Raw genomic sequence first — 27,630 nt, 5'->3', positions numbered from 1 at the left:
CTCCAGGATCTTGGATCTTTGCTGTCGTAAGAGGCAGACAAAACTCAGGAATTAATCATGGAAGTAGACCGAAAAAAACCCAATCAATCAGTGGGGGTGTCAAATCTGTATTTAGCCATCAGAGAGGTTGCTGGTTACTGGTTGTGGTAACTTTTTTTGTTTTTTGTTTTTTTGAAGGAGATCCAAGCTATCAACCATCCACGCCAGCACTTTACAACAATATTTACCACTTCAGTTGGACCGAAGGTTGGAAAGTTGGCGGGACACAAAGGCAGACAATGAGGTGCTGGAACAAGATTTCCCAACAGTGTTCCATCACAAACACACACCCATTCATCTTAAGTTTCGGTGCACGTTGGGAGACCGAACGCAAGCAAACGACATCCATCTCCGTTCATGTACGGTAAACAAGAGGAAAGGCAATGAAAGAGAGAGAGAGAGACAGAGAGAGAAACAGGGATAAAGACAGAGGAAGAGAGGGGCCACGGTTTTGGGCGCGTGCTCTCCAGCGGGCAGAGGACAATGCAGAGCTGGCAGAGTCGCTGCCTTGTGCCAGAGGGAATAAAGTGCCACATGGTGCCCCTTATGAGCAGGGCCAGCCTGGAGGGGGATGTGGGCCACGATGCATGTATGCGTGCGCGCTTGTGTCTGCTTTTGTGCGCGCACGCGTGCGTTCATGTGTGTGTGCAAGTCCATCCGTACCTATGTTGTATCTGAAGGTGCAGAGACAAGAAAGATGTATCGCCAAGTTTTAGGTGTAATATATGTAGATTCATGTGTGTGTTAGAGTGCGAAACTGGCTGTGTGAATGTGCGTGTGTATGTGGAAGAGAGGGGGGGTAGGGGGGGCACAGAGAGGTGGGGCACAGGGTGTGTGTGTGTGTATGTGTGTGGTGGTGGGGGGAGTCCCAGTTCCCTTTTGCATCTTAAATTCCTCAACATCTGTTCAACCCTTCTCTGTGGTAGCAGCAGCGGGTTGTGATGTGTGCATGTGTGTGTGTGTGTGTGTGTGTGTGTGTGTGTGTGTGTGTGTGTCTCCCTGCATATGTGCATGCTCTGCTGAAGGTGCTGGTTGTTACCCGCACCTTAATTAGAAGGAGACAGAGACTCATTTTCAACAATACTTGCAGGTAATGTGACGAGCTCGTGGTGAATACAAAGAGACCCGCTCACGTCCAGAAGCTGTGACGGCTCCTCGGCTCCCAGCACCGTGACCCAATTTACATCTCAAGTTCAGTACCTCTCATCAAAGCCCATAATGCATGTTACAGGTCACAGTCGGAGGGGACGTGACGACATTAAAGCGCGCGGCTGCAGCAGGCCGACACATGAACCAACTAGGTCAACCCTGAACGGCCCAGGAGTGCGTCCTAGCAAGGGCGGGCACGCCTGAGTGCATTTAGCACAGTCTTATAGCACAGATTTAAAAAAGAAGAAGAAGTCAGTAAAAATGTGGGTTAGCATTACCATGCCATGTGTGAACGTATGAATGTGGAATGACAAAGATTTTTTGAGATGAAATATTTAAGTCCTGTGTGCCCCCCCCCCCCCCCCCCCCCCCCCCCCCGAGTGAGAGCAACAACAGTTTTCCAAGCACAAACACACACCGCTCTGGGGCCTGCATGCAGCGGTGCAAAGAATGTTTTCTCAATTACTGAACACATTTGAGGTGCTTATGTTATATACTTTAGCATTTTCATTTTATGCTACTTCACACTGCTACATTTTATGGAGAAAACTGTACTTTTTATTTCTCTCACACTGCAGGGAATCATCACTTTGCAGATTATGATTTGAATTATAAATATAATGCATTGCTACAGATAAATGATCAAACAGTATAAAAATGGGATAAAATGAACCAGCTATAAAATGAAAATGCAGCCTACACAGTAACAATTCAGTGACGGTACATTCTCCTGCTGATAGTTATGTTTTTTCACTTGGGTGAAACTTTATTTCAGGAGTGACTTTTACATAAGGTGACGGAAGTTTATTTAAGTAAAGGATGTAAACGCCTCTTTCATAGACTGCACACACACACACACACATCCACGACCTCTCTCCCAGACACTATCCCTTCAGCACCCCTCACTAACCCGGTGCCAGTCTTATGCCACCTTGATGCCAAGCCTGCCAAACTTATGTCACATCAGAGCAGACCCTGTGTCAACTCCTCACAGTACATATGCCAACCCGATGCCCTCCACATGCCAACCTCATGCTACATCGGTGGCAATCCTCAGACAACAATATGCCAACGGAGGACCTCTGCTTGGCCCAACGTGCAAATCCCCACGACGGCAGGCACCGGGCGACACTGTATGGGAAGTGGAAAAGGTCAAAAGTCGCTGGTGAATTAGGGTTCAAAGACAAATCTGTCGTTTTGGTTCTTCTTCAGTGGATGCAATTAGCAGCGAAATCCTGCTCCCGAGCCCCGATTAAGCTCTAATCTCAGAGTCTGCGGGTTCCCTCCAGTCTGTCTCCCACCACAGCCCCTCACCTCTGTCTCCCGCTCCTGATGCCTGCTGGCACTTTGGGAGCAGTGCCCCTCCAATCCCTGTACCCCCCCCCCCCCCCCCCCCCACCCCCACCACCCCAACTCCAACTCTACCCCCCCACCCCACCCTCTTCCCATCCTTCCCCTCCTCCCTCCCTCCCTCCTACACCCCCCCCCCTCCTCTGGATGCCAGCCGACGGCCCTCACAGTGTGGCACGCCATCTGCTGCTGCCCGCCCCGGCAACCCATCCACCCCCTCCCCTCCTCGCTAACTCTAACCCCCCACCCCTCCACCCCCACCCCTGCAGACAGCAGCTACCCACAATCCCCCTCTGCCTCAGCCGCGCGGCGCATAGAACAGGAGGCTTTCGCACAGATCACTTCACCCCCTGATGCCCCCGCCAGAAAGGAGGAAGCTGGGGAAAGTGTGTGTTTGTGTTTGTGTGTGTGTGTGTGTGTGTTTGTGTGTGCATGGTGGAGGCGGCAGGAGCCTTACAGAAAAGTAGTCAAGCTTTTAGTTGTGTGTGTAAATAAAAACAACACACATACTGTACATGCGCACGCACGCACACACACACACACACACACTAGAAAACACATGCTGCTGCTTCATTTTTGGTTTCTTGCTGAATTTACACTCAGAAGTTATCGGTTCTAACTCACACACACACAGAAAAACACACTTTTAAAGTTTAGTTTTTTGGTTGACGTACACACATCTCACTCACATGCGTACCTGAGCTAAAGGCTCAATCTATATTTATTGGACCATATCATTTACAGAAAATTCATAAATATTTATATACATTGATGAACAATACTTCACTGTATTTTTGCTGAGGGGGAAGCTGACATGACAGTGGATGATAAAATATTTCTATAGATGCTGTTCGGGATCTGACGGCGTCTTTGTGGTCCGAGTTCTCTGATCACCGTTTAAGCTTTGAAGAAGATAGAGAAATAGGACAAGGGACATCAAACTAAAGCAGGAAGATGAGAGAGAGAGAGAGAGAGAGAGAGAGAGAGAGCAGTGCTCCATCCATCTTGTGTGGGTATGGAGCCTCATGGCTGGCACTCTATCCATCAATGAGCGCAACATTAACTCTCTGGATCAGAACCAACATCCCCAGATCTCGCTCCATCTCTCTTCCCCTCCCCTCACTCTGCTAAATACACACACCAACACGCTCACACACACATGTACCATTAGTATTCCACTGCCATCCATGAAAAACCCTCAACATCCACCTCTCTACCTTCCTCTCTCTCTCTCTCACACACACACACACACCGAGATCCGGTTGTTTTCTGCATTCATCCCAAAGTCTCCCACTCTGCTGCGAATCAAAGGGGTATTTTTATATTTTGCATGGCTGCTGAGTTTCTCTCTTCTCTCTTCGCTTCATCTTTACACACCTTCGCCACCTAAACACAGCCAGCCTCCTCAGGCCCTCTGATGTCTGGCTTGTCTCGATTCACCTCCTCTTTTCTCCTCTCCAGATCTCCTCTCCGCCGAGCCGCCTGATCCGCTCCTCTCTTTGTCTCTCTCTCTCCCAGTTGGTGTTAATAATTTAACTACTGAGCTGCTGCAGAGCTGGCTCCCATCCAGGCCTCAGATTGGCACTGTCTGTCTATTTATGACACTGTGTGGCGGCGCACATGTGTGGGATGTGCAAGAGTGAGAGGAGGACTGTGTTTGTGTGTGTGTGTGTGTGTGTGTGTGTGTGGGTGAGGATGTGCATGTGTTTCCCTATTAGACTTCAGCCAATAGCAAACTAACCTCCAAAGCCATAAGACTGTCGCCCAAATTGAAGTTAGAGGGTGAGACCCGCGTTACGAACCCTGCTTCCTCCTACTGCGTTAGTGTGGTCAGCGGGATAATCAGATATTAGCCAATCACAACGAATGACATTGTGATAAGGTTTCTTCTGATTATATTGGGTGTGATGTGATAGCAGTGAATGTGATTCTTTTTTTTCATTACTGAAAATGACACTACTTTCAAACAATAAGGCAAAGAAACTATTATTATATTATTATAATGTTCCTCTAACAATGATGTAATGGTTTTGGTGTGTTCAAATACAGTGTAAATTATAGTCTTATCTGTACACTCCTCCTCAACCTGGCAGATAAAGTAGAACGGTGGTTGGCTTCAATTTCTAAGAGACATTCCTGGAATTAAAAGAGAGAAATAAAAACAGCAGAAACACAGTTACGAAAAAAAAAGCTTCTAATATAATTTTTTTTTTTTTTACAAACAAGACAATCAAATATTAGCAGCCGGTAGAGGCTCAAATCTTCAGTGAATTACAGAAAAAGACTCAGGAAAATGGATAGAAAGAGAGAAGAGCAGATAAAGGTGGAGTATCAGGAACAGGTGGAGGACAAGAGGAGTCTTAAGGTCAGATTTTAGGTTAACAGGAAATGTAATATCCAAAAAAGGACAAAAGAAATCTGCACTTCAGAGACATGTAAAGCAACTGGAGAGAGGTTTTCATCATGCTTTCAAAAATCCCTGAATTAAGAAGAAGAGAAGAGAAGGAGCTTTGTGCCCTGCAACAATAAGTTCCCTCATGATGTGTGCAAACACACAAAATTTACTGTTTCCATATGCAAAAGACTGAGGTCTTCTTTTTAGAAGAAAAGGATGAATGTGATCTAAAAAAAAATTTTCTCAACTGATATGAAAAAAATATTTTCCTCATATTCAGAGTAACAGGTTTTATTCATAAAATGACAGTGTCCCGTGTCATCTGCTCCATTCTCTCACTAAAAGAGTTTGTGAAACTGTCCAGAGCTGTAACTCACTTCCAATTTTACCACAGAAATAATTTAAGTATTTAATTTTACAATGCATCACTTCATTGTGTCGACACGTGCTGCAATGATTTCCTCAGATCTGTTCCACACGTTACCTGAACGCTCCTCACCACACTCCACGGATTCAGCTGAAAAAAAAAAAAAAAAGAGGTGACATTTCCGAAGCAAGTGTGTGACACGGTGTGAATCTCGATGCTGCCTCCCACACCTCTCACCCTCCTACTATCCTGCCCACAAAGAGATCTCTGCTGGGTAAAAAAAAAAATCAGCGCAGGCTGACGACTCACGACTTCCATTTACTCATCCCTGGTATCATCAATCATCCTAAGAATCAGCAGACTTTTAAAAAAAAATTTTTTATTTAACAGTAAAACCCAAAAGATTGAAAACTGTTTGGATCTTTTACACTTTCACCAACAAATAAGTGCAGCTTTTATTTATTCTACGCCTCTGTCAAAGCATTAAAATATCTCTTCACTAGCAAAGCCGGTGTGTTGAACGTATGGGTTGATGTGGCGTTAAGGCCCTCACTGGGATTCATAGTAAACAGACATATGCAAGGCCGCCCACTGCTCCACCTTAGCTAAATTTGATATCTCATAAGGGCCTTTCACACTTGCCGGAAAACATAAACACACCACGTACGGCTGCGTGCACACCGAACCTGCACTGTCATTAATTTCAAAGATGGAGGGAGGTCAGCGCACCAGACGGTGTTTGTGTGTCTGTGTGCAAGCATGTGTGCAGCCTCGCATGGCAGTAGATGTGTGCTCACATGTATGTATGTATGTCTGTGAGTGTGTATGTCATTGGGGGAGGGAAACATGCACGCGCACACACACACACCAGTGTTGACAGGTGGCTGTGGTAAAGAGGTGGTCCCTGAGCTGGGGTCTGCCTGTCTCTGGCTGAGAGAGAGAGGAATAAAAAGCTCCCAGCAGCTGTCGCCCTAATTCCTCTAACACGGTGCTTGTGCTCTGATTAGAAAACAGATCTGGCCTCTAATTTACTCCTGACACCAACTAATGCTCTATATCTCAATCGCTCTGTCCCTGCTCGCCACTGGCCTGCCTGGCCGGACACACACACACACAAACACACACACACACACACCCAGTGACTCAGGAGGCTAAGAGGCACACAGGTATGAAAGCACACGTAGGAGCACGACGGGAGCACTCGTCTGGTGCCACCTCGACACGTCAGGCACGCCGGTGTTCAGGTGTGAGGCCGGATAGTTCCCCTCCTCCGTCTGCAGCTAACCGTGCCTGAAGAGTCACGTGTGTTTGTGAGCTTCGCGACAGCTTGAAGGTGCCAGAGTCCCTGAATGTAAAACAATGTGCCACAGGAAATAAGAATAATAAGAATAAGAAATAATAAATTCCCAGATTTCACTGCGAAATGACTTGAAACAAGCTGATGACTGAAAATATTAGCCTCTTTGCATTGTAACCCTGGTGTCCACAGAAGAGCCTCAGCACATATGTTGCACATGTCTAACAGGTTGTGACCAGCGAGTTTGTTTTTTCTTCATATCTTGTTTTATATAAAGAATTTTTACAGGTCTGAATGATTGAACCATTAAAAATCTTACATTTGTTTTGCTTTCTGGCCTTTTTAGCTTGATTTTTACTTTTTAATTATACTAATTAAAAGCTACGACATCAAAGCTGAAACAAAGAAGCCAGAAAGTTGTGTATGTGTGTGTTGTGGGGACAGTGCTGTGGAAATAACTGACACTACAGTGATATGACCACCACCCAGGATCTGTGCTCCCTGTCTGAGGGTCAGGAACCTTTAAAGGGTGAAAAACTACAAATTATTGTTCTTTTTTTTTATTTTTTTTTTTAGCTCGAGCTTTGGATCTTTTATTCTTTTTTATTATTTTATTCTTATTTCTTTGAAATGCAAGATAATAAGCCTAACACACATGCACACACTGACCTTGCAACACCTTCAAATAATTCAGTCAAACTCGCAGATTTAAGTAAAATGCGAATAGAACAAGAAGAAGACATCGCTGTTTTTTACGGGGTCAGAGAGGAACTGATCTGAATTTCAACTAGTTTCATGTTGTTGGGTTTATCTGTGACATCAGCCTCTTCTGAGGAAATCCTAGAAGGCTTTTTTTTTTTTTTTTTTTATGAACGGGTAAAAGATGAAACACAGAATGACATAGTCGAATATAGACAAGTTAAAGAGAGTGAGTGAGAGAATTTAAAGTGATTTCAGTGCTGCCAGTTTTCATGCCAGAGAGGGAGGAGGAGGAGGAGGAGGAGGAGGAGAGGCCGGCTGGGTGTCTGGGTGCCGTGACAGGATTGGCCCAGCAGGGGGCAGAGGTGTGATGCAGGGAGTGGGAGGTGACAGCTCAGTGTCACACTGCACACAGGGTGTCACCTCACAGGCTGAGAGAGAGAGAGAGGGAGAGAGACAGAGAGTGGACAGGGAGTCAGGGAAAAAGGTGAGAGATCAATCTCAATCTTCATGTGTGTTTTTTTGGGGTTTTTTTTGTGTGTCTCGCTCTATGTTTTGGACCTTGAGGGCCGAGGGCATGTTGGTCTGCCCTCAGGGTTGCGTGGGGGGGGGGGGGGGGAGATTCACCTCATGAGATACCAGCTGATGATAAGAAAACCAACAGACCATCATTTTATTACATCAAACCTCACTGAAAAAAAAACCTCTCCTAATGTTTGTGTGTGTGTTGCTTTGTAAAGGGCCACTACTAGGCTGGGCTTCTTTGTGTAAGTGACTGCACGTGTGTGTGTGTGTGTGTGTGTGTGTGTGTGTGTGTGTGTGTGTGTGTGTGTGTGTGTGTGTGTGTGTGTATGTGAAATCCTTTTTATTTCCTCTTTCTTCTCTCTCTGTCCCCTGTATCTGTCTCCAGGGACTCACTTGGCATCTCTCCCTACTTTTAATTCTCGCTCCGCAAACTGCTGCTGTCTGAACACAAGCTGGCAGCACACACACGCTCTCTCTCTCTCTCACTCACACACACACACACACACGGTTTCCTTCACCCTCCCCTCCTCAAATAGGCAATGAAAGACACCCACACAGTCGCCCCTCATCCGGTTTAAATGCAACACACACGTTTCTCTTTCACATCACTGTCATCTGAAATATTGGAGAGGAGCTCACAAACACATACGAGGGACATCAGTGACACAGTACAAGTCGAATTCAAAGAGATAAACACAAATACACACACGGCGATGAAAGACTGAGATGCTTAAAGCCTCCCAGGAAATACACACTCATTCCCTGACACACACACACACACACACATTTCATCACTGACAGTAGCTGAGAGACACAGTGGCAGCATCCCTGCCACCCAGAATACAAATCCGGTGTGAAAGAAAACACACACTATGAGCCCTTAAAACACAAACAGAAATCAAGGAAGCAAAAGGACATGAACATTTCACATTTATTTGTTTATTTCAGTCCCCACCAGCTCCTCCTTCAGTTTGGGAAGCGGCACGATAACACAATTGTCACACAACCAGCCGCACGCATACAAGTTCTCCAGCAAAAACATACACACACTGACAGGCAGACGAGGCGAACTTCAAAAGCTCAGAAATAAATAAATTACAGACAAGTCTGATAGGGATGAATAAATAACATGAGGAGAGAGAGAGAGAGAAGCAAACAGGAAGGAGAGACGGAGTGTGTGCAGCAGTGAGAGAGGAAGCAGGGAGGGAGATGCAGTGATTTTTTTTTTTTTTTTTTTTTTTGGAAGGAGGCTGGAGGTGCAGGCAGTGAGTGAGAGTGTGTGTCACACACACTTCCAGTCTGGTTTGAGTTAAACTGGCTCAACAGCAAAGATGGAAACAAGCTCCAAACATAGAAATCACTGTGCAAGTGTGTGTGTGTGTGTGTGTGTGTGTGTGTGTGTGTGCTGTAGGTGGAAAGTGCCTGCAAGACACAGCGTGAGGCCGAGTGACTTGCTTGTCTTTTGAGTTTCTTACACTCTGTCTCTTTTTTTTTTTTTTTTTAATTATTTGGAGAAGGGTGTGAATGCGAACGCAAATATGCAAATGAAACGGTTATTATTGCATTGCTCATCAAGCAGCGCGGAGCAGACATTAATAGGCTGATGAATATGCATGTGAATTTGTTAATTAAGTTAATTATTCTGCTGAAAATGCATTCGTCTTCCAAGGACATCTTCCCCAGGATTCCAACCTGCTCCACTCATTAGTCATGCGATATTTTACACTGGGCGCTGGGACAAGAGGTAGGGAGGGGAGGGGAGGGGCCAGGAGGGGGCCACCGGGGTTGATGTGTATACAGTATGAGATGAGGGGCATCACGGGTTTTTCAGGTCCGCGTCCGAGCAGCAGCGGGAGCCTCAGACAGAGATGTGAGATAAAGATATTCCTCGGCAGCGCAGGGGTCAGCGGCAGAGACGCAGCGCGGCACCCGGCTGCAGCAGGACGCGCTCGCCCCATTTCTGCTTCTCTCTTTCCTCTCCAGTAATTCCCCCTCTTCGCTGCTTTTCCTCTAATTGCTTATTAAAACCCTCTTAAATGAACTTTTTGTGCCAACTTTCCAACACATTAATTAATTGTTGTAGCCAATTAAGTGTCGCTGCGCAAATGAGCTTCAGCACAAATGGTCCTGCAGGGCCCGTCCACCCCCCACCCCCACCCCCACCACAGAACCACACTCCCCCTTCACCACCACCACCCACCTCCTCCTCCACCACCTTCGCTGACTGCTTTCCCAGCAGCCCCTTCTGCCCTTAAAGCGGCAGCGTCGACAGACAGAGAGAGAGAGAGACAGAGAGACAATAATCTTGCCTTGCTGGTGAAGCCCTTTGAGTGGGATCAGTAATGAGATGCTGAGACCTTGCAGAAGTGCTTTGGTTCGCAGAAGTGCAGCATCATGCAGAGAGGGTGATGTGTGGAGGTAACTGTGAAAAGGTCAGAGACAGATTAAAGTCAGCATCTTCTTCCTTTTCACGTTCCTTTTTTTCCCCCTATTATTGATTATTGATAAAAGCAAACATTTCAGTGTAGGTGGGATTTATAGGAAAGGAGAGACTGCTCTGATTTCATGACCTGGCACCAGTGACTTCCCATCACATCAACACACATCTGTATCATCTGGCCAATCCAGCACAGACTCCGCTGAAAAAAAACACTTCAGGTTTGGTCTCACTGCTGTCGAGCCATCAAGAAATAACGAGTGTGTGTGACAGCAGTTTCTCACAAAACTATAAACTGAGGAGAAATGGAGATGGTGTTATAGCATCAATAAAGCATGGTGTTGCAGCAGTAAAGCATATATCACTGCTGCGGTGGAGTCAATCAACTTTCAAATATTTCATAAATAAAGATGTCGCCATAAACGAAATGACTGGCATTAAATTTGGTTTGATAGAAAGACAAAAGAGCGGATGTGATGAAGACAGCACAATTCTGCTGCGCTACCCAAGATGCATTTGTAATCACGTTTGCTTTTTTTCTGTGTTGAACTGTAAGAGTTAAAGGGTGTAAATATCAGACTCAAAATTGTTACTGACTTTTTTTTAATATGTTCAGGTTACAATTCATGCTTTACATAGCTGATCACTGTGTGTGTGTGTGTGTGTGTGTCTTGGATGTGGGACTGTGGGAGTCCCAGTCTCCCCTCACTGAGTTTACACATAGTCACTGATCAAACAGCCTCAGTCATCAAACTCAACATCAAACCGTAGCACAGCTCAGAGAGACAACAGCGGCCCAGATTTACACTGCACAAAGGAAACCCCCCCCCCCCCCCCAACACACACACACACACACACACACACACACACAAACACACACAGATAATACCTGAGCATTTTGAGCACGACATATTGAACATGTTGACTCGTGCTGATAGTTTTTTTTTCTCCAGATTCAAACTGAATCTAGAAATTTATCACAGTAACTCGTAACAGCCATAAAAATGACTGATGGAATTTATGGAGCGCTTCAGCTGCAGAGTCCACAGTTATGTTTAGTCTGCATCAGTCACATCTGATCCTCAAACTGTGCAGTTTTGAATGTTAACATGGCCTCAAGTTAATAAATCTCAGTCTGAATCTAAGTACTGTGTGAATCTGTAAATTTTCCCTTCATTAAATCTCTTACTTTTTCCCCCTCAAAGGCCGCTCAGTGTTCGCCCTCCTTGCTTGTCCATCACTCTCGTCCTCTCCGTCTCAGCCTGCCCTCGTCCTCTTCTCCTCTCTCTGCAGTTTGCTGCCAAATTCAAATGTAGCAGCAGTTGAGACAGGCTGACTTGTCGGGCGTTATTAACAGATTTCTACATTGTTCCTTTCAGCAAGTTGGAAAGTGATAATAAAAACTGTGGCTTAAGAGACATCTCAAAGGTCATCACTACTTCCCCAGAGCTTTAACCCCAACTGGACAGAAGATAAACAGTGACTGATGACTGACACCGTCAATGTTTCCTTTGCTCTACACTCATCGGCGTTTTGTGCAGTGGCTGTTGTGTATTAAAGCAGAAGGACACACAATCCTAAGTGCTCTTTGTAGTCGGTCGGGGTCTTGGCAGATGTGTGATGGGAGAGCTGGGTTCATCATTTTACACAATTTTTACCCAGAGCTGCCATTTGTTCAAGGTTGCCAGATTTCACATGGTAGAGAAAAGGGCATCCAACTGCTGAGATTATGGTTAAGTACGTTGCAGATTCCAAATGTGCTCTCTAGCAATCCGCTTGCACAGGGACTGAGATAATTGGACCAAGCGGCAATACAAAAATACACTTTTCATGAATAAAATTTGGCAGGAATTGACTGAAAACGCACTGTCAATCAATTCCCTATTTGTCTGGAAGCCCGACAAAAATCGCTGCAGCTGACGGTAAAGCGGCGGCATCCAAAATGGAGGCTCCGCCGCCGCCAGTCTCTGCCATGGCGAGTGTGTGCCTCAGACTGGCAGCATGGCACATTTACGGGCATTCCCCATAAGGTGCCTTTCTGATTGATGGCACCGCCTCGTGCACCTCCCTCTCTTCACTCTTCAGTCCTGATTTATTCGTCTGGTCTCTGTGACTTGGCACTGGCGTTGCCCACTACTTCTCGTGTGGAAACTCCCTGCGGGCACATTCACTATTATTTGGAGTCCCGATGGGCGAACGCATCAGACAGAAACACACACGTACACACGTACACACACACACACAGACACGCACTGCGGCGTCTCATCTCACTCACACTGGGCCTGTGCTAGAGGGCAGGTGAGCCTCCCACTGCCTTCACTCTGAAAGGATCTCTCACCCAGAGGGCTCAGCTGCTTGGTGGGCCAGAGGGGTAAGCGGCTCTGTAAGCCTGCCAAGTGAGGAACTGGTCTGGGTATGCATGAGGCCAATCCCCCCTCTCTCTCTCTCTCTCTCTCTCACACACACACACACACACACACACACACACACACACAGCCAGTCTGCATGAACCTTGCAGGCTTCTGCCTTTGCCAATCTGCAGTTTATGATCCTTGTCTGCCTGTCAGGATCTTCATAAAGAGATCAACCCAAGTGGTGAAGGAATCAACACATAAATGAGATTGATGCGTTGGGAGCACTTCATGTTACTGTCGGACCGGGTCAAGCTACAGGAAACAATTCATTAGAAAACCTACTGCGTTACTCAGTGCAAATCAAACTGTAGTGTTGGAAACGGGCGTCTTCTAAAACAGTTTGGCCACATCCAGGCTTGATTTGTAACAACTGTTCACCTCCGACAGCGACGACAGGCAGACAAATTATGAGAAATCTGACACACAACAGATTGCATGTAAGCAACAGTGACGACATGTTATGGCCACATGCATCTCAAATAAGTAAAGAAATAACCACTTTGGATCCCATACAAAAGGGTTAACAGGACCTTATTGAACCTTTTCCATGTTAGAGATGGAAATATGCAGCATTTGTGTTTGTTTTTAAAAAAATTTTTCTTTACTTTTGATGAATTATGTGCTTTTAATTCAGATTTGATCATTTTACCTGAGCCTCTTCTATCGTCAAAGACTTCCCCTGCTTCCCTAGTCCAAGTCGCCTGTAAAATGAAAATGAGCAAACATGAGTTACCAGATCGTTGATGAGACATACTAGAAACCTGATGTGCAGCTTGGCTTGTGCTGCAGTTCACTCTTCACTTCAGGCCTTTGCAGAGACCTCAGTGTGTGGCCCTCATGTAGTCTGAGCTACAGCGTGAGTGAGAGCCTGCCATCTAGTGGCCTTGTTGTAGAAACACTCAGAGACGCCAGGAGAGACGATTCAACTGGTCGCATAACTTCCTTTAATAAACTGAACCAAGAAAACACATATTACAAAATATCTTTTTTTTTTTCCTTTTTACAGACACGTGAAACCATTTTCTCCTCCTTTTCCTTTTCCAAAGCAAAAAATGGAAACAGAACCATGGACCTATTTTTTTTAAAGCATGTATCATTTTCTTTATGTAGAAAATAACTGCACCAAAAAAAAAAAAAAGAAAAAGAAAAAAAAAAAAACTTTTGCTGCACAAGTTGGCAGAGAGGCGAGGAGCAGACGAGGCTTTCAAGGCCCACCAGGAAAAAGCCGGAGAAGTCAGTTTCTGAGTGTGTGTGTGTGTGTGTGTGTGTGTGTGTGTGTGTGTGTGTGTGTGTGTGTGTGTGTGTGTGTAGCTTTATACGTCAACTAGCAGGATAGCTTGTGTGTTGTGGCGCAGTCCATCTTAAATGTAGTGGTTTAATTCATATTTCAGACACTAACATGAGCACTACAGGCGTCGGTTTGTTACAACATAGAGGTTTGCTGTGTGTAAAAGACGGAAAAATCTTCAGGAGGGCTGAGACCACATCGCAGTTCAGCTAGTTTGATGACAGGTGGAATATATCGTGGAGCAGCCTTTGCATAAAATAAAACAAAACAAAAAAAAAAAAACAAAAAAACAAATGCAGTCCTGCAGATGTGCACTGTTGTAGGTGCCATCCAAAGCAGAAACTCAGCCCACACCTCCCCACAAGGCCGAGATCATTCAGGGGTCGCTGGAAGAGAAGGGGTGGTGGAGGGGAAGGGTCACAAAAGGAGGCACAAGCTGAAAGCGGGGGGGGGCTAGCTGGCATGTAAGGTTCAGCGAGAAACTCAAGGTCCTCCAGTGTTCCTATCAGTGTGCTCACAGCCTCAGATCTGCCCACACAGTATGTCAGCTTCAGCTTATGGTAACAGATGCCGCTCCATCACAGAGTAGAGGACAACGACTTGATTCCCCAAGACACTGATAACCGTGATAAAAGTGGGCACTGCAGTGGACACGACAATCATTCGTTTAGAGAAGGAGGGGAGGGGGGTGTGGGGGTAAGGAGACCACAGCTGCTTTCAAAGTTGAGTGTCAGCTGTATGGCACTCAACTGTGAAGCTGAACTTCATTCAAGTCAAGACCTTCAGAGGAAACAGGGATGTGGGTGGTGACTGTCCCTAACTGGACTGTCACAGGTCAGACCAGCCCCCGGTCCGAACTCTCCCACCACGACAGACACATGACAGCTTGTTCAAAGGCCGGTGAGCTTCACCACCTTAATCTCTTTCTTTCACACATTCATGTTCACAAGCTTTGCTTCAGCTTTCACTACCTGCTCTGCCTTTCCCTTCAGGCCAGGGTTGCTGCAGCCATCCCATGATACCTGGGTGATACCTGGGTCTATCTCACCGAGGGGAGGGGGCGAAGCTGAGGGTCAGCGGGCAGCTCCGTGGGAAAAACGGAGATCCTGGTCCTTGGGGAACTGTGCCGCCGTGGTGGTGGGAGCCTCAGCTGCAGCAGAGGGTTTAGGCGGAGAGTCTGCGACCCAGGGTGGCGGGGGCTGCCCCCGCGCCGTGGCATCCACAGCCGGAGAGGGGTCCTTGCTGCTCTGAGAGGCCCCGGCTTCCGAGTCCTGCTGAGAGATGAGCTGGAGCAGCGCGGCTGCCACGGCGGGGCTGATGTCCTGGCTGGGCTGGGTCTCTGAACCGGCCTGCTGAGCGTTTCCGAGCAGAGCCGGTGGAGGTGGCCCGGGCGGAGAGGGTGGACGCTGCTCACAGGACGGAGGCACCTGGTTGGCACCAAGCCGTTTCTTTTTTGACACCGCACCATCTGAAGGAGCCAAACAGGACAGAGGACAACATGTTAGGCATCGATGCACATCTGGCATATAGTGTTTAATGTCAACATGTTTTACATTAACCCTTCCTCTCATCTGTCATCGTCTACATCTGACTGGCAATTAAATCAAGTTCAAATGTGTTTTTGTCACAGGCCTGACACGGAGTTACACAGCGTTGACTTTCTTTCCTTCACCACAAGAGGGAGGGCACAGCACTGCAAGTGCATGAGCTACACTGTAGCATAGTTCTAAGTAAATATCTGTCAGTGCTGTTGCAACCAGTTGACTTTTATGAACCTACAGTCACTGTGTAGACGCTGCACAATAAATACCGAAATACTCAGACCTTAAAACAATGATATATGTTACTATGAAGAATATAGACCTGAGCCCCTGTGCAGGTTCAGTAAATCTGGGTATTGATAATTGTTTAGTGGTCACCACTGTTTGAGTCTTTATCAAATACAGTAAAACAAGTTTTTTCACTGTACTGATGCAAAACTTAACCTGCCAAAAATGCATTAATGTTTCTGCTTTAAATAAAAGGAGAAATGTGGGAACTAGGTGAGAAAACATTGTACATGTACAGCTGGATAAACAGAGAGGGTGACTTATGTAGGAGAACTTGAGGTATTATAAAGTGCAGGACAACATTGCTCCACCAGGTTAATGTGTTGTTGTTTTTTTTTCCTCTGAACTACAGCAGAGCAACAAAGCTGCGAGGTTCTCCGAGGCCTTGACGGGATAAATAACCAGAAGAAAACAGGACTGTTACCATTCCAGTGTCAGCAGCAGAGTGAACAGTTTTATTCAACTTGCTAATCACATTTCTTGAACTAATATCTGAGTCAGAGTGAACAGTTGAAAACAAAAACAAAAAAAAAATGTGTGACAAAACCAAAGTTAAAAGAAACACATGCAGGTGAGGTCTAAAAGATTCAAAACATTTATTTTCCACTTGATAATTTATTAGACTTTCTTCATAAAAAGGCTGACATTACAGACTGTTTAAAGCAACATCTTTCACTGCGAAGGATCCATGACACCTGCTTTATAATGAAAATGAAGTGAGGAAGGGAAAAAACATGTGATAATGGGACAGATACAGAAACAAAGACTGTGAGGGAGAAAACGAGGAGGAGAAACGCGGGAGGGAACAATACAGTGTGAACCTTTTCACTCGAATGAATGAAACTACACCTTCTTCTGGTTTATTGAGCAGACAAGAAAGAGACGCCCACGTGCACCAAAGCTTTGACTGGTTCCCAGGGTCACATGAAGACAAACACTAGACAGACATTTTGCAGGTTTTTCTTTTGCATGTTTTAGTATGGCGGGTGGTGAAAGGGACGATGGTGAGTGTGTTTTAGGAATGTCAGGGATGAAGGAAGGGGAGGGAGACTCGTCGTACGTCTAACAGCCCAATTCATTTGTTTTCATTTAGCTGATTTCTTCAGGTGGTCTAACATGTCATTAATTTGATAGAGGAATCTTCAGTCCCTAAACTCAGTCAGCTTGTTTGTTCTCTGCCCTGTTCTCCTCATTCTTGCAGTCCCCAGTGATTTCCACCAGACCCTGGTTCCCCCCCTTTTTTTTTTCTCTCCACCCTCTAAAGACTAAACCCAGACTTGCCCTTGCGATCAGTAGTAGAGGCGGACGAACCGCGCGTTAGTGCCTCCTCTGATTGGACGCCATTGCTCTCGTCGGTTTGCTCCTCGGTTTGAGGCTTGATGATTTGACCCAAGATGAGAGCCAGCAGGTTGGCCTGGTCTTCCTGGCTGAGTGGCGGGTCCCCGGACGTCGGCGAGGGCTCCTGGGGTTCAGGAGGCGGCTCTGGTGGCTGGGACCTGGCAGCAGGCTGAGCCTGGTCCTCTTGAGCCCCCTGGTGGTCAGAGGCCTCACTGAGGGCAGACAACGACTGGCTGAGACTCTCTGGGTTGGAGAGGTTGAGGAGCTGGGCTACCTGGGGCAGACTGAGATCCGTCTGTCCCTGGAGGAGGTTCAGCAGCACGGCCAACTCAGTCTGGTTCAGCTGCTCTGCGACAGCTCCCAGGCCTGAACACACACATTCACACGGCCAGAATTCAAAGTATGAACATGCAGAACTGTGCAAACAGACATTTCTTTTACATGATTCAGAATTTTCACTCCAAAGAAGCTGCAACCGTATGTCAGCTTACTGCACTCCCATCTCTGCAGACATGATGCAGCTTTGCTAAGAGAGAATAGTAAACAGGACAATCAGAAAACGCTGCTATAATGGGGTCGTCCCCCCCCCCCCCCAGGGGTTTGGGTTATGATGCCAACCACATTCTCCATCTCCTTCCTTCACTTCCTGTCGTCTCTGTAGTGTTGCCATCTGATACTGATGTGAATGGGAATCTGAACATTTTGGCTGATGACTCCATCAACATTATCCTTGTGTTGGAGAATATTGAAACATTCAGTACAAGCACATCTTAACGCCTCTGTGTGTTCCTTGTAAACTTCTCATGAGAGGTGTGTGTTACCTGACAACTGACTCTCTAAGTTGGCTGCGGAGGGCGGTTTTCCTGGCGGGGGCGGGGGGGCTCCAGCCGGGCTGGCTTGGGGCCGGCTGTTCTCTCCGCTTGACGTTCCTGACGCATCTTTACGGGGCACTTTGGGCACAGGCACATCTTCGGGCACCCCGCTCTGACGTGCACGCCGTCTCTTCTTACTCCACAGCTCGTGGCAGTCCTGATGGTGAGGAAGACTGGGGACAGAGCGGGATGACGTGCCAGAAAATATTTTTAATGAAATTACCTAGCAGCACTCAAACAGGACTGCAGGAATAACAAGTATTCAGATCGAAAATATATCTGATGTGATACGGATTAATAGAAGACCGTTTGTTATATTCTTGTGATCTAATGGAGTTTTCATATTCTGATCATGTGAAAACTTTGCTGGGAGCTACTGACTCTGGTGGCGGCATCCTGCTCGGCTCCACGTCACACAGGAAGTCGCTGTGGAGAGCCTGCTCTGATGTGCAGCGCCGCGCAGGGTCGAGGGTCAGCATTCGGTCCAGCAAGTCCAGGGCGGGAGTGGGTAGACTGTGCAGAGGGGAGGGGAGGGGGGAGATTTTTCAAATGCAGAAACAGACAAAGAGTTGATCACAACTACTTCAGGGAAAGCACAGCATGGAAACATACAAGGCGAACTCCTCCCGTAGTTGCCGTCTGTACTGCTTCTTGGGTTTCATGGTGTTGAAGAGGGGAAGTTTGATGACGTCAGGCCAGACTGCAGGACAGGGGCTCCCACACAGGCGGCTGAAGGACAGGACAAAGATGTGGGGTCAGTGGTTGAGGAAGACGGAAGTAACAGCTGCAGTAGAAGTTATGACTTGGGGTCAAACTTCAGGGAGGGGCAGCCTACCTGATGAGCTCCAGCTGTAGGAGTTCCTGGTTGGCCTGGAAGATGGGCTTCTTTTTAAAGAGCTCCCCCAAAATGCACCTGAGCCACGACAGATAGTGGGCAGAGGTCGTAAGAAAAAAATACACACTTAATGTAATTTACTGTAAACATCCATTTTCTGGCTGGTGCTGATCATTATGATAACTGTGGTAGACCCTTTTGTATTTGTGTTACTTGTTACTAATTGAAAACTTACAAATGAAATATTAAAACATGACAAACACAACATTAGTCCAAATCTACACGTCTGCATATATGAAATCTATAATTTACTGATTAATTAATGGGAAAACAATCCAGCATGACTATAGTATGTATAAGAATAAGTAAAGTACGTGTGAATGGACACACAGGTGCTGCAGTGTCATACTCACCCACAGCTCCAAACATCGATGGCTGGAGAATACCTCTCCTCCCCCAGGAGCAGTTCAGGGGGGCGGTACCATAGTGTGATTACTTTATTAGTGTAGGGCCGACTGGGGGCAAGGAGAGAGGAGGGGCAGTGAGACTCACCATTCGTTCACACGGCATCATTACCCCATAAACATCTCAGCTTGAACTAACTTGGACCTCTTTGATGGACAGACAGCTCCACCTGGTGGACGGCTATTCTAAAAACTATCCAACTCATGATGAGGTTTAATTACTGCTTCAATCATCATCAACACTTTCTATCACATGTTTAAATCAGATCTGATTATACACAGACTCAAGCAGAGGAGGCCTCCACATATCACATAAATTCACACATACGTACAAAGATGACAAACATTCTTGTCTTACCTTTCCTCTGAATTATATAGCCGGGCCAAACCAAAGTCAGCCAGTTTGATCTGACCTCTGAGCAAACAAACACAGATAATTACAAGCTGAGATTAGGAGCAACACAACGAGCTCTGTCAACAACTTCAAACTACTGACAACTGCACTATCTAACCCTGAAACAAAAGATTCAACACAGTGCAGCTATTTTGAATCAGCAGTTTGTGTTTGGACAACTCAAAATTATTAAACCTGCTGAAACTGAGGATATTCCAGCGTCTGATCAAGGTGACTAAAATCTGACATCAACAATCAGTTTAGTGACATTGTGATTAAAAAATGTTGTACATGTTCTATATGTTGAGATCTAATTTGTACATATTTTATTATCTTCTATTATTTATATTTGTTTCATTTTAGTATTCGATATTGACATTTTGTAGTTTTTTTTGTACTGTGCACTTTGGTCCTTAAACTCTGCAGATTTCCCCACTGTGGGACTAATAGATGAGTATCTTATCTTATAAGGCACTTTGAGAAGGTGGAAGACAAAACCATAAAGTGTCTGGCCAAACTCTGCAGTTATGTAGAGCAAAGGTCCAAACTCCAAGTGTCTATTTACAGTTCGTTGGACAGTTCAGTTGAACATTGGGTCAGTAACTGCAAGCAACCTACAGCGTGGCTCTAAATGCTCCATTAAACAGCAGACCCACATTTTTTTTGTTTTTTAGCATCTTAACTGGTGCAGCTCATTTAGCTCAGTTCACTCATGCATCCTGTAATGTTTGCAGATTGGATGCAGAATTGTACTCAGCAACCATCTGTGAGAACCTGCTGTACTCCTTCACTGTTGTTGTTGGAAGCGCTCAATTAAATTAGTAGCACTGTAATTAGCTTTGCTGCTGACGCACCTCAAAACAATTGCGGCCCCGTCATTAAAGTTTGGCATTGGCCTGCTTTAGGTCTTGAGTTTATCATATTTACAGACTGCAGCTGCTTTTAAACCGTCTGCAGAAATGTTCACATTGTTGTCGAGTGTATTAAAGGTACAAAAGTAAACAAAAGCAAGTAGATCAAACAACTTGGAGGTAATAGTGATGCATCGAAATTCTCCTGCGGTGGCTACATTTGCTAGAGCAAACACACTCTCCTCATCTTACTCCTGGTATCCGTGTTCGTACCTGTTGTTGAGCAGTATGTTGGAGCATTTGATGTCTCTGTGCAGGAAGTTGTTCTTATGGCAGTAGTCCAGGCCCTCCATCAGCTGGCGCATGAAACTGCGGATGTGCTCATGGGAGAACTGGACCAGGCCCGACTCCAGCAGGCCCATCAGGTCGTGGTCCATGTACTCAAACACCAGGTAAAAAGCACCTAAAACAGAGGGATGATGCATTGAGAAATCAGAAAAACTACTACACACACACGAACCACCTAAACAGTTGACAGCCAGCTACAGTGTTGATGTGTTGTAAATTTAAGTCCTGATTAAAAGGTTAATCATCACCAAATCACATGAAGGCGAAAACGCCTGCAGCGCTGCAACCACAGTGATTTTATCTGCTGCCAAAACCAACTGCAATCATCACATTTCTCCTGGTTTTGACTTGTTTGCTTCTTGTTTTATGTTGGTAAATGAAGGGTTCCACTACTTCCATCATCAACGTTTTCTCACGTTGAAAAACATGTTCACATTTAGTGTGTTTGACTAATGGATGTATAAAAATCATTTGTGGGTTAATTTACCATAAGTAAAAAAAAATAGGGACCTGTTTTACCAAACTCCTTAATTACATGTTATTGTTGGGGGTGTGTGTGTGTGTATCCCTCTCAAAATATTCAATATTCATTAGATATTTTCAAATGTGGTCTACAAACAGATACACACTTGGATTCACACCCACTCACACACTCAAAATTCAACTTAATTCAGTTCAGCGTTGATATTTTTAACTGTACATGTATCTAACTTTTTTTTTTTTTTTTTTTTTTTTTTTTTTTTTTTTTTTTACATAAAACAAAATCTATTTTATTTCATGTAGATGTTAAGAACTAAATGGTGTAGCGATGCACAGGCCACAGCAGCACTGAGAAGCCTTTTAGTGTTTGATCATCTTCTGGACAATATCATGTTTTTGTCTCTAACAACTGCAAAGAGTTTTTATGTTGTTCTTTTTTTTTTTTTTTTATTCAATCATTTTAATGTAATCATTTATCCCGTGGTTATCGCTGCAGCCCTGAGCTACGTGCACAACAGCAGTGTAAGAAAATCCACGACGGCTCTTCTTTCAGACATGCTGCAGCTGGTGTTGCAACTCTGACAGCTGATGGAAAACATTTCTAATGTGTGAATGATTATAGCCAGAGGTCCATTATGGCTGATAGTTTCAGACAGACAGCAGTGGAGCTGCAGTTTTCTGCTCCACAGGCTTGCTATTATTTTTCCATATTACCCAGTCCTGACAGAACATTTCTGACCATCTTACCTTTGTCCTTTTTAAAGTCAAGTGCATCCTGCTTGTCGGTGACAATCTCCTTCATGTTGACGACACTGCGGTGTTTGAGCTGCCGCAAGATCTTGATCTCTCTGATGGCTGTGATTGGGAATCCCTCCTTTTCATTGTCTAAACGCACTTTTTTCAGAGCCACCAGCTCCCCTGTGCATTTAGAGAAGAGTCATTAATAATCTGATCTCTAAATCAGTAAATATTCCACTCCTGAATTCCGGCTAATATTTCCTTACCAGTGTCTTTGTCCTTGGCCTTGTACACTTGACCGTAGGTGCCTTCCCCTATGATGCCAATTATATCGAATTTATCTACACAGCGTTTGCCCCAGTCACTCTGGGTGTGTTTGCGCTCACCATATCGCGGGCAGCAAATCCTGGAAACCATCAACAAGAAAAACAGATTAGACTTAAAGTGGGATTAGCAAAAAGAAGACTGGAAGCTGATGAGTAATCAAAGAAACTGACTTTGGTCTCTTCTTGAGGGCTGGCTGGGGCAGCGGAGGAGGCTGGCGGATGGGGGACTGTGGGGGTGAGGAGTCGCCTCCAGTTAAAGTGGGCGGTAAAGGAAGGTCGATGAGCGATGGTCTGTTGCGAACTTCCTTGTCCTTCCTAGACGACCTCTGAGGAGGGGTGGACTTCTTTGGACTGACGGTGCAAAATACAAAACAGTGTGAGAAAAAAGTGTGATAGTTTGAGGAGAGAGAGGAGAAGCAGAAATCAGATGTGTACTTAGAAAGGTTCACGCCTCGATTGTGTCCCCCAGACACAATCACAGTGTCTCCTATCGCATCATCACCCAGCTCACTGTTTAATGTAAAACAACTGTGCAGGGGAAACCATGCAACTCTAAGGGTAGGGCAAAGAAGAGCTTGGAGCTTAAATTCAGAGGAGCTTTGTGCATGTGATAATCTATAATCAATGTAATAGACAGGCTACCGAAGCTACAACGCTCATATACCAGACTTGTCTATATAGGAATAAGCAGATTCACTCCTTTTACGCTGCCAGACAAGTCTACCTTTCTGTCCCGACTGAGAGGACAAAGACACACAACTGCAGGAAACAATGTCATCACAGTTACAGAGCAACACACACACACATGCAGGGGAGAAAGAGTGAGGTGCTAGCTGCTGTGCAGACTGGCGAAATGAATCGGTTGCATCTCATCCCTCTCATCCCGGGGCCCCTGTAAGTGTTGGAGCCTCCGTGTGAGAAGCTTCAATCAGCGATTGTGTTTTTGAAACATATTTCGGGGCTGCGCTCACGCTTTCTTCCCAGAGCGCAGTGTAGCTGTGGTGTTTCTGGTTTAACCAGCTATCACTGCAGAGTTATTTGACCCTGGAGTTAGCAGGTTTTTTGACCAGTGTCGAGGGGCTTTACTGTCTCTTTAGTAATGTTGACCACAGGGGTTTGACATACAGGAGCTGATGTACAGTAAGTCGAAAAAGAAATGAGTACCAATCACAGAATATAAGTAAATTCACAATATTAAACCCTACTGAAAAGTCTGATACACTATCATCATTCTTTAACGACAACTTGAACTAAATCTTAAATATGGCGGGTCAGCTCTGCACCAGTGCAGCTCTGCACCAGTGCAGCTCTGCACCAGTGTATGTGTGGGTCCTTACCTGCCCTGAGTGTTCCCCAGCAGCACAGGTGGCAAAGGCAGTGGGGGCAGAGTCGACGTCTTGTGGAGCTGGGTCTGGCGGACGGGGCTGCGTGTGGGGACTGGAGCTGGAGATCTGGCCTGGGATGTGGTTGAGGGTACTGGAGGCTGAATACATGTTTCTGCCTGAGGTGGCGGTGGTGGAATCTGGGTGCCTGAACCAGGTGGCACAGGAGGAGAGGGCTGAGGGGGAGGAGGTGCAGGAGAGGATGCAGAAGAAGAGGGAAGAGGGGCAGAAACGTGATCTTCACCACTGGGAACATCCTGGGCTAACTGCGCCGTTGGCGGAGGTGGTGGTGGTGGTGGTGGTGGCTGAGGTTCTGCCACTGCCGTCGAGTCTCTTTCTGGCTGTTGAGCCTCAGCTTTAGTGGGCCGTGAGGAGGAGGAGCCTGCAGATTTACGTGCTGGCGGAAGAGGTGACGCACCGCCGCTGGCACGGGCAGCCGCCTCAGCAGCCTGGCGTTCCTTCTTCCTTCGGCTCAGCTCTGCTCCTAGGCTGGAGTTAAGCGGCAGACGGGAGGAGGGAGGGGAGCGGCTAGCTGGCCGGCTGCTGTGGGAACTGGCCCCTGCTCCGCTAGAGGACGTGTGCCTCTTAGTACGGGAGCGAGAGGAGGAGCGGCGGGAAGAGGAGTAGTGCAGAGGGGAGCGACTCCTGGAACGGCCTGAGCGTCTAAAGAAAAGAAATACATTTTTGAAAAGTCATGAACAACACCATAAACAGATTCTGTCCATAAACACAGATTCTCATCTTCCTGGAGTCAGAAAATGGGATAAAACATGTTGCTTGCTTTCTAAAAATGTTTAAAAAAGGAACAGAGTGCTTAGTTGTTAATGATCCTTAATCACATCACGATGAAAACCAAACCATGTGAGCCTTTTATTTTGGAGAGTCGAAAAGATTATTATAGATATAAATGAGCTAACAGCGCAAAAACCGTTGCTCCTAAAACTGAGGAACAGATTGGACCTAAAAGTTCACAGTGAACTGAAGTGTTGCAGTTGGTTTCTTGTCTAATTTCCTGGTTTATATTTGCCTTGCCTCCATTCTGGAGACACACATATGCCACTGTCCTCAGAATAAACACAGGAAAAAACATCTCAATAAGTAGACAAGTTAATTAAGAATATGTATGTAATTTTGAAGACAGCAAAACATGGAAACTGGGAATGAAGTGGGGAAATAGGAACATGTGTTATACATGGTATTCTAACATTTTATCTGAGGGAAAAATGTTCTCACCACCAGGTGACAGGCTTTTACAGCTGCCCTGAATTAGCTTTTTGAGAGAAAAGTGGCTTGTATCTACAGAGGAACTGAAATTTGATCATCAATACAAAAGTCTCTTATGATTACACGAAAGGCATGGACCAGGGCTGCTTTGTCCCAACCTCCACAGTGTAACCAGAGCTCATGGTTTACTGACAGTCTGCACTGCAAAAATAAAACAGCTGTCACCTTGCTTGTTTTGACATTGCCTCCATCCTTTCCTTTTCTCGCCATCTCCCACCCCTTTTGTCAGTGGGTTGCAGGGAAAACTACACGCTGACTCTTGGAGCCAGCCTCCTTTTTACATTAGATAGTTTAGTGGAGGGAGAGGAGCTCTACAAGTTCAACAGGTCTGCTTATCTTTAAACTTACAACACGAGTTGGTAGTGTTTAATAGCCCAGTAAACAGTAACCCGGATCATAAACCATCAAGATGTGTCAGGACTATGCAAAAATCCTACCAGGTATGGCTTTCTGGGTAGACTGGTCTTTTCTGTGAAACACTCATGGTCTATCTGGGTGTAAGCTATCTAACTTCTCAGAACATATCCCCAAAGGATTTCCAAGGTGTTAAGAGCGCCCTGCAGCTTATACTCACCGAGACATGGGGCTGGTGCTGGAGGACCTGCGGGTAGCGTAGGGGCTGATGGAGCGTCTCCTTGAATAGGGGCTGCTGTCTCTCTCATAGCTGGAAGACCTGTGTCTGCTGCCATAGGGGCTATCTGATCTCTGTCTGCTGCGGCGAGACATATCTCCATAAGGGCTGGGGCTTTGCTGGGCTACCCTCCTCCTGGAGTAGCTGTCGTCTCCCTGCTGCCCATACCCACTCCCCGGTGGACTCTCGCTGCCGGCCCCTCTTCTGGGACTGGGAGAAAGAGCAGAGCTGGTGCCCTTTCTGCGAGGGCTTCCCCTACTTGAAGACTTCCCCTTAGGGCTCGACTTGTGGCTCTTGGAGGATTTGCGATGGCTCCTGTCTGTCCGGCTCCGCTGGGAGGAGGCGCGGCTGCCCTCCCCTCGGCCTTCTCTCCGCTGCTGCCTGTCTTTGCGAGACTTCCCTGAGCGGCTGCTCTCCTTGCTGCGGGATGAGGATGTGGAGGAAGTAGTGCTACCCACACTGGTCGCAGGCTGTACCTGGGAGGAGAGCATCAGCTCCCCGCGTTTAGAGTCACCTTCTGGCTGGACCTGGCGCTTGGATGAGGAGCCTGATGAGGCAGCCTTCTCCTTGGTCTTCCCGGAAGTCCCTTTCTCACGGTCCTTGCTGCTCTTTTTCTTGTACCCACGTTCCCCATTCCCAGATTCTGAAATTTTATTCGGGTCCTTGGACTTTTTCCGGGAGTGTCTGTGCCCCCTGTTCTCTCTACCGCCAGCCTCTCTTCCGATATCGTCCCTATCGTAGTCTGGTGAGGGCTCCAGCCGGTCCCCGACCCCCCTCTCAGAAGGCCTGGAGGACGGTGGGTCCGAGAAAGTGTCGGAGTCGGAGCTGATATCATCGTATTCAACCAGAGGCTTCACCGTGTTAACACCAGGAGGCGCCGTATCGCCGAGGGTAAAATCTTCGGGTCCCGGTGCCGCCGAGGATTCCCGATTATGTTTGGTTGATTTATGTCGTTTGCGTTTAGAAGAGGACATTGAAGATTTTAACTGCACCTTGGCGTCTTTGCTCGTCATGTCTCCCGCAGAGGTATGAGTCGGGGCCTGGGTCTGGTGTGAGACACCGCTGATGCTAGATTCCGGCTTCCTCTTGGTCCCATGGTGTCGGTCCGACCCAGGCATCCCTCACGCCGGCGTCGGTACCCCTCCTGCGACTGGGCCTCGGTAGTCCAGGCAATTCATTCACAGGAGAAGAGCTACTCCAAACGCCAAAACAAAAGTGTTACTAAGCAGAACCAGGGCAGGAAAACACACAAAATAAACACACCAGGCCGCTCACGTCCAGTCCTCCTCAGCGCCAGTTCATTCCGCTGAGATCGCCAGCATAACTCGTCAAAGGAGAAAAATGCCACCGTCGGTTTCCAGTGCTGTAAAGTTTGTACTTTGAATTAGTCACTGAATGAAAAAGATCCCAACCAAACATCGGAGCATTGTGGTGTCGTCTCCGTCTCAATTTAGCTAGCACCGCTAGCTAATGCTCGGCAGCTAGCGAGCTGACTCGTAAAAAAGAAAAAAAGTCCCTTAGTGAAAGCTGTCCTTGTCCGGTGCCAAGTTAAGTAAAGGTGTTTTTATTCCACAGAATTACGGTCTTTGCATTCAGAAACAAGCAAGTGCCTTCATTAAAAGACGCTCGAACAAAATGAAAACTTGACCCGGTTGGTACTGTTTACATGTTCCCTTTAATGTAAGTTTTATCCCCTATAAATTCAATATTGATTAGAAATCATAATATTTTCGTGTGCAGTAGATGTTCCAGTTTATTATCAATGGCTCTGGGAATCAACCTGGCCTATATTTAGGGCGATGCTAGTGGATTTAATATCATCCACAGCCCTATCTCAAGGAGACTACAAACGCCATTGTGGCTCCTGTGACTAGCAACTTCTGCGCACGGCGGAATGA

The 27,630-nt window shown here is 46.3% G+C and overlaps 1 protein-coding gene across 6 annotated transcripts; it reads right to left on the bottom strand.

Annotated features, from left to right (window-relative positions):
- Nucleotides 1-2,992: 2,992 nt before the first annotated feature.
- Nucleotides 2,993-27,594, bottom strand: cdk12 (cyclin dependent kinase 12). 6 transcript variants are annotated; one of them, XR_011686527.1, is made up of 18 exons: nucleotides 25,676-27,594; nucleotides 23,773-24,480; nucleotides 22,607-22,786; nucleotides 22,376-22,515; nucleotides 22,119-22,289; nucleotides 20,817-21,006; nucleotides 19,657-19,713; nucleotides 19,248-19,349; nucleotides 18,835-18,912; nucleotides 18,612-18,728; nucleotides 18,381-18,512; nucleotides 17,949-18,172; nucleotides 17,071-17,493; nucleotides 14,932-15,428; nucleotides 13,322-13,373; nucleotides 11,448-11,555; nucleotides 10,131-10,243; nucleotides 2,993-5,450 (listed from the first exon to the last, which is right to left on the bottom strand). XR_011686527.1 is itself a non-coding variant. In XM_071467917.1 (14 exons), exons 1-14 carry the CDS (start codon nucleotides 26,848-26,850, stop codon nucleotides 15,034-15,036), a joined length of 4,092 nt encoding a protein of 1,363 aa, XP_071324018.1. In that variant the 5' UTR covers nucleotides 26,851-27,594; the 3' UTR covers nucleotides 13,600-15,033. The 6 variants fall into 6 exon arrangements, 3 of the variants coding, with proteins under 3 accessions (XP_071324018.1, XP_071324036.1, XP_071324045.1); XR_011686529.1 differs by having other exon boundaries at nucleotides 15,009-15,428; XR_011686528.1 differs by lacking the exon at nucleotides 2,993-5,450 and having other exon boundaries at nucleotides 6,727-10,243.
- Between the last annotated feature and the right edge of the window lie 36 nt (nucleotides 27,595-27,630).

This window comes from Trachinotus anak, unplaced genomic scaffold (assembly GCF_046630095.1).
Source record: "Trachinotus anak isolate AG129_WGS33_773 ecotype Australia unplaced genomic scaffold, CSIRO_AGI_Tana_v1 ptg000003l, whole genome shotgun sequence".
NCBI lineage: Eukaryota > Metazoa > Chordata > Actinopteri > Carangiformes > Carangidae > Trachinotus > Trachinotus anak.
The sequence above is the reverse complement of the archived record's forward strand: the minus strand, read 5'-3'. Positions and strand labels throughout refer to the sequence as shown.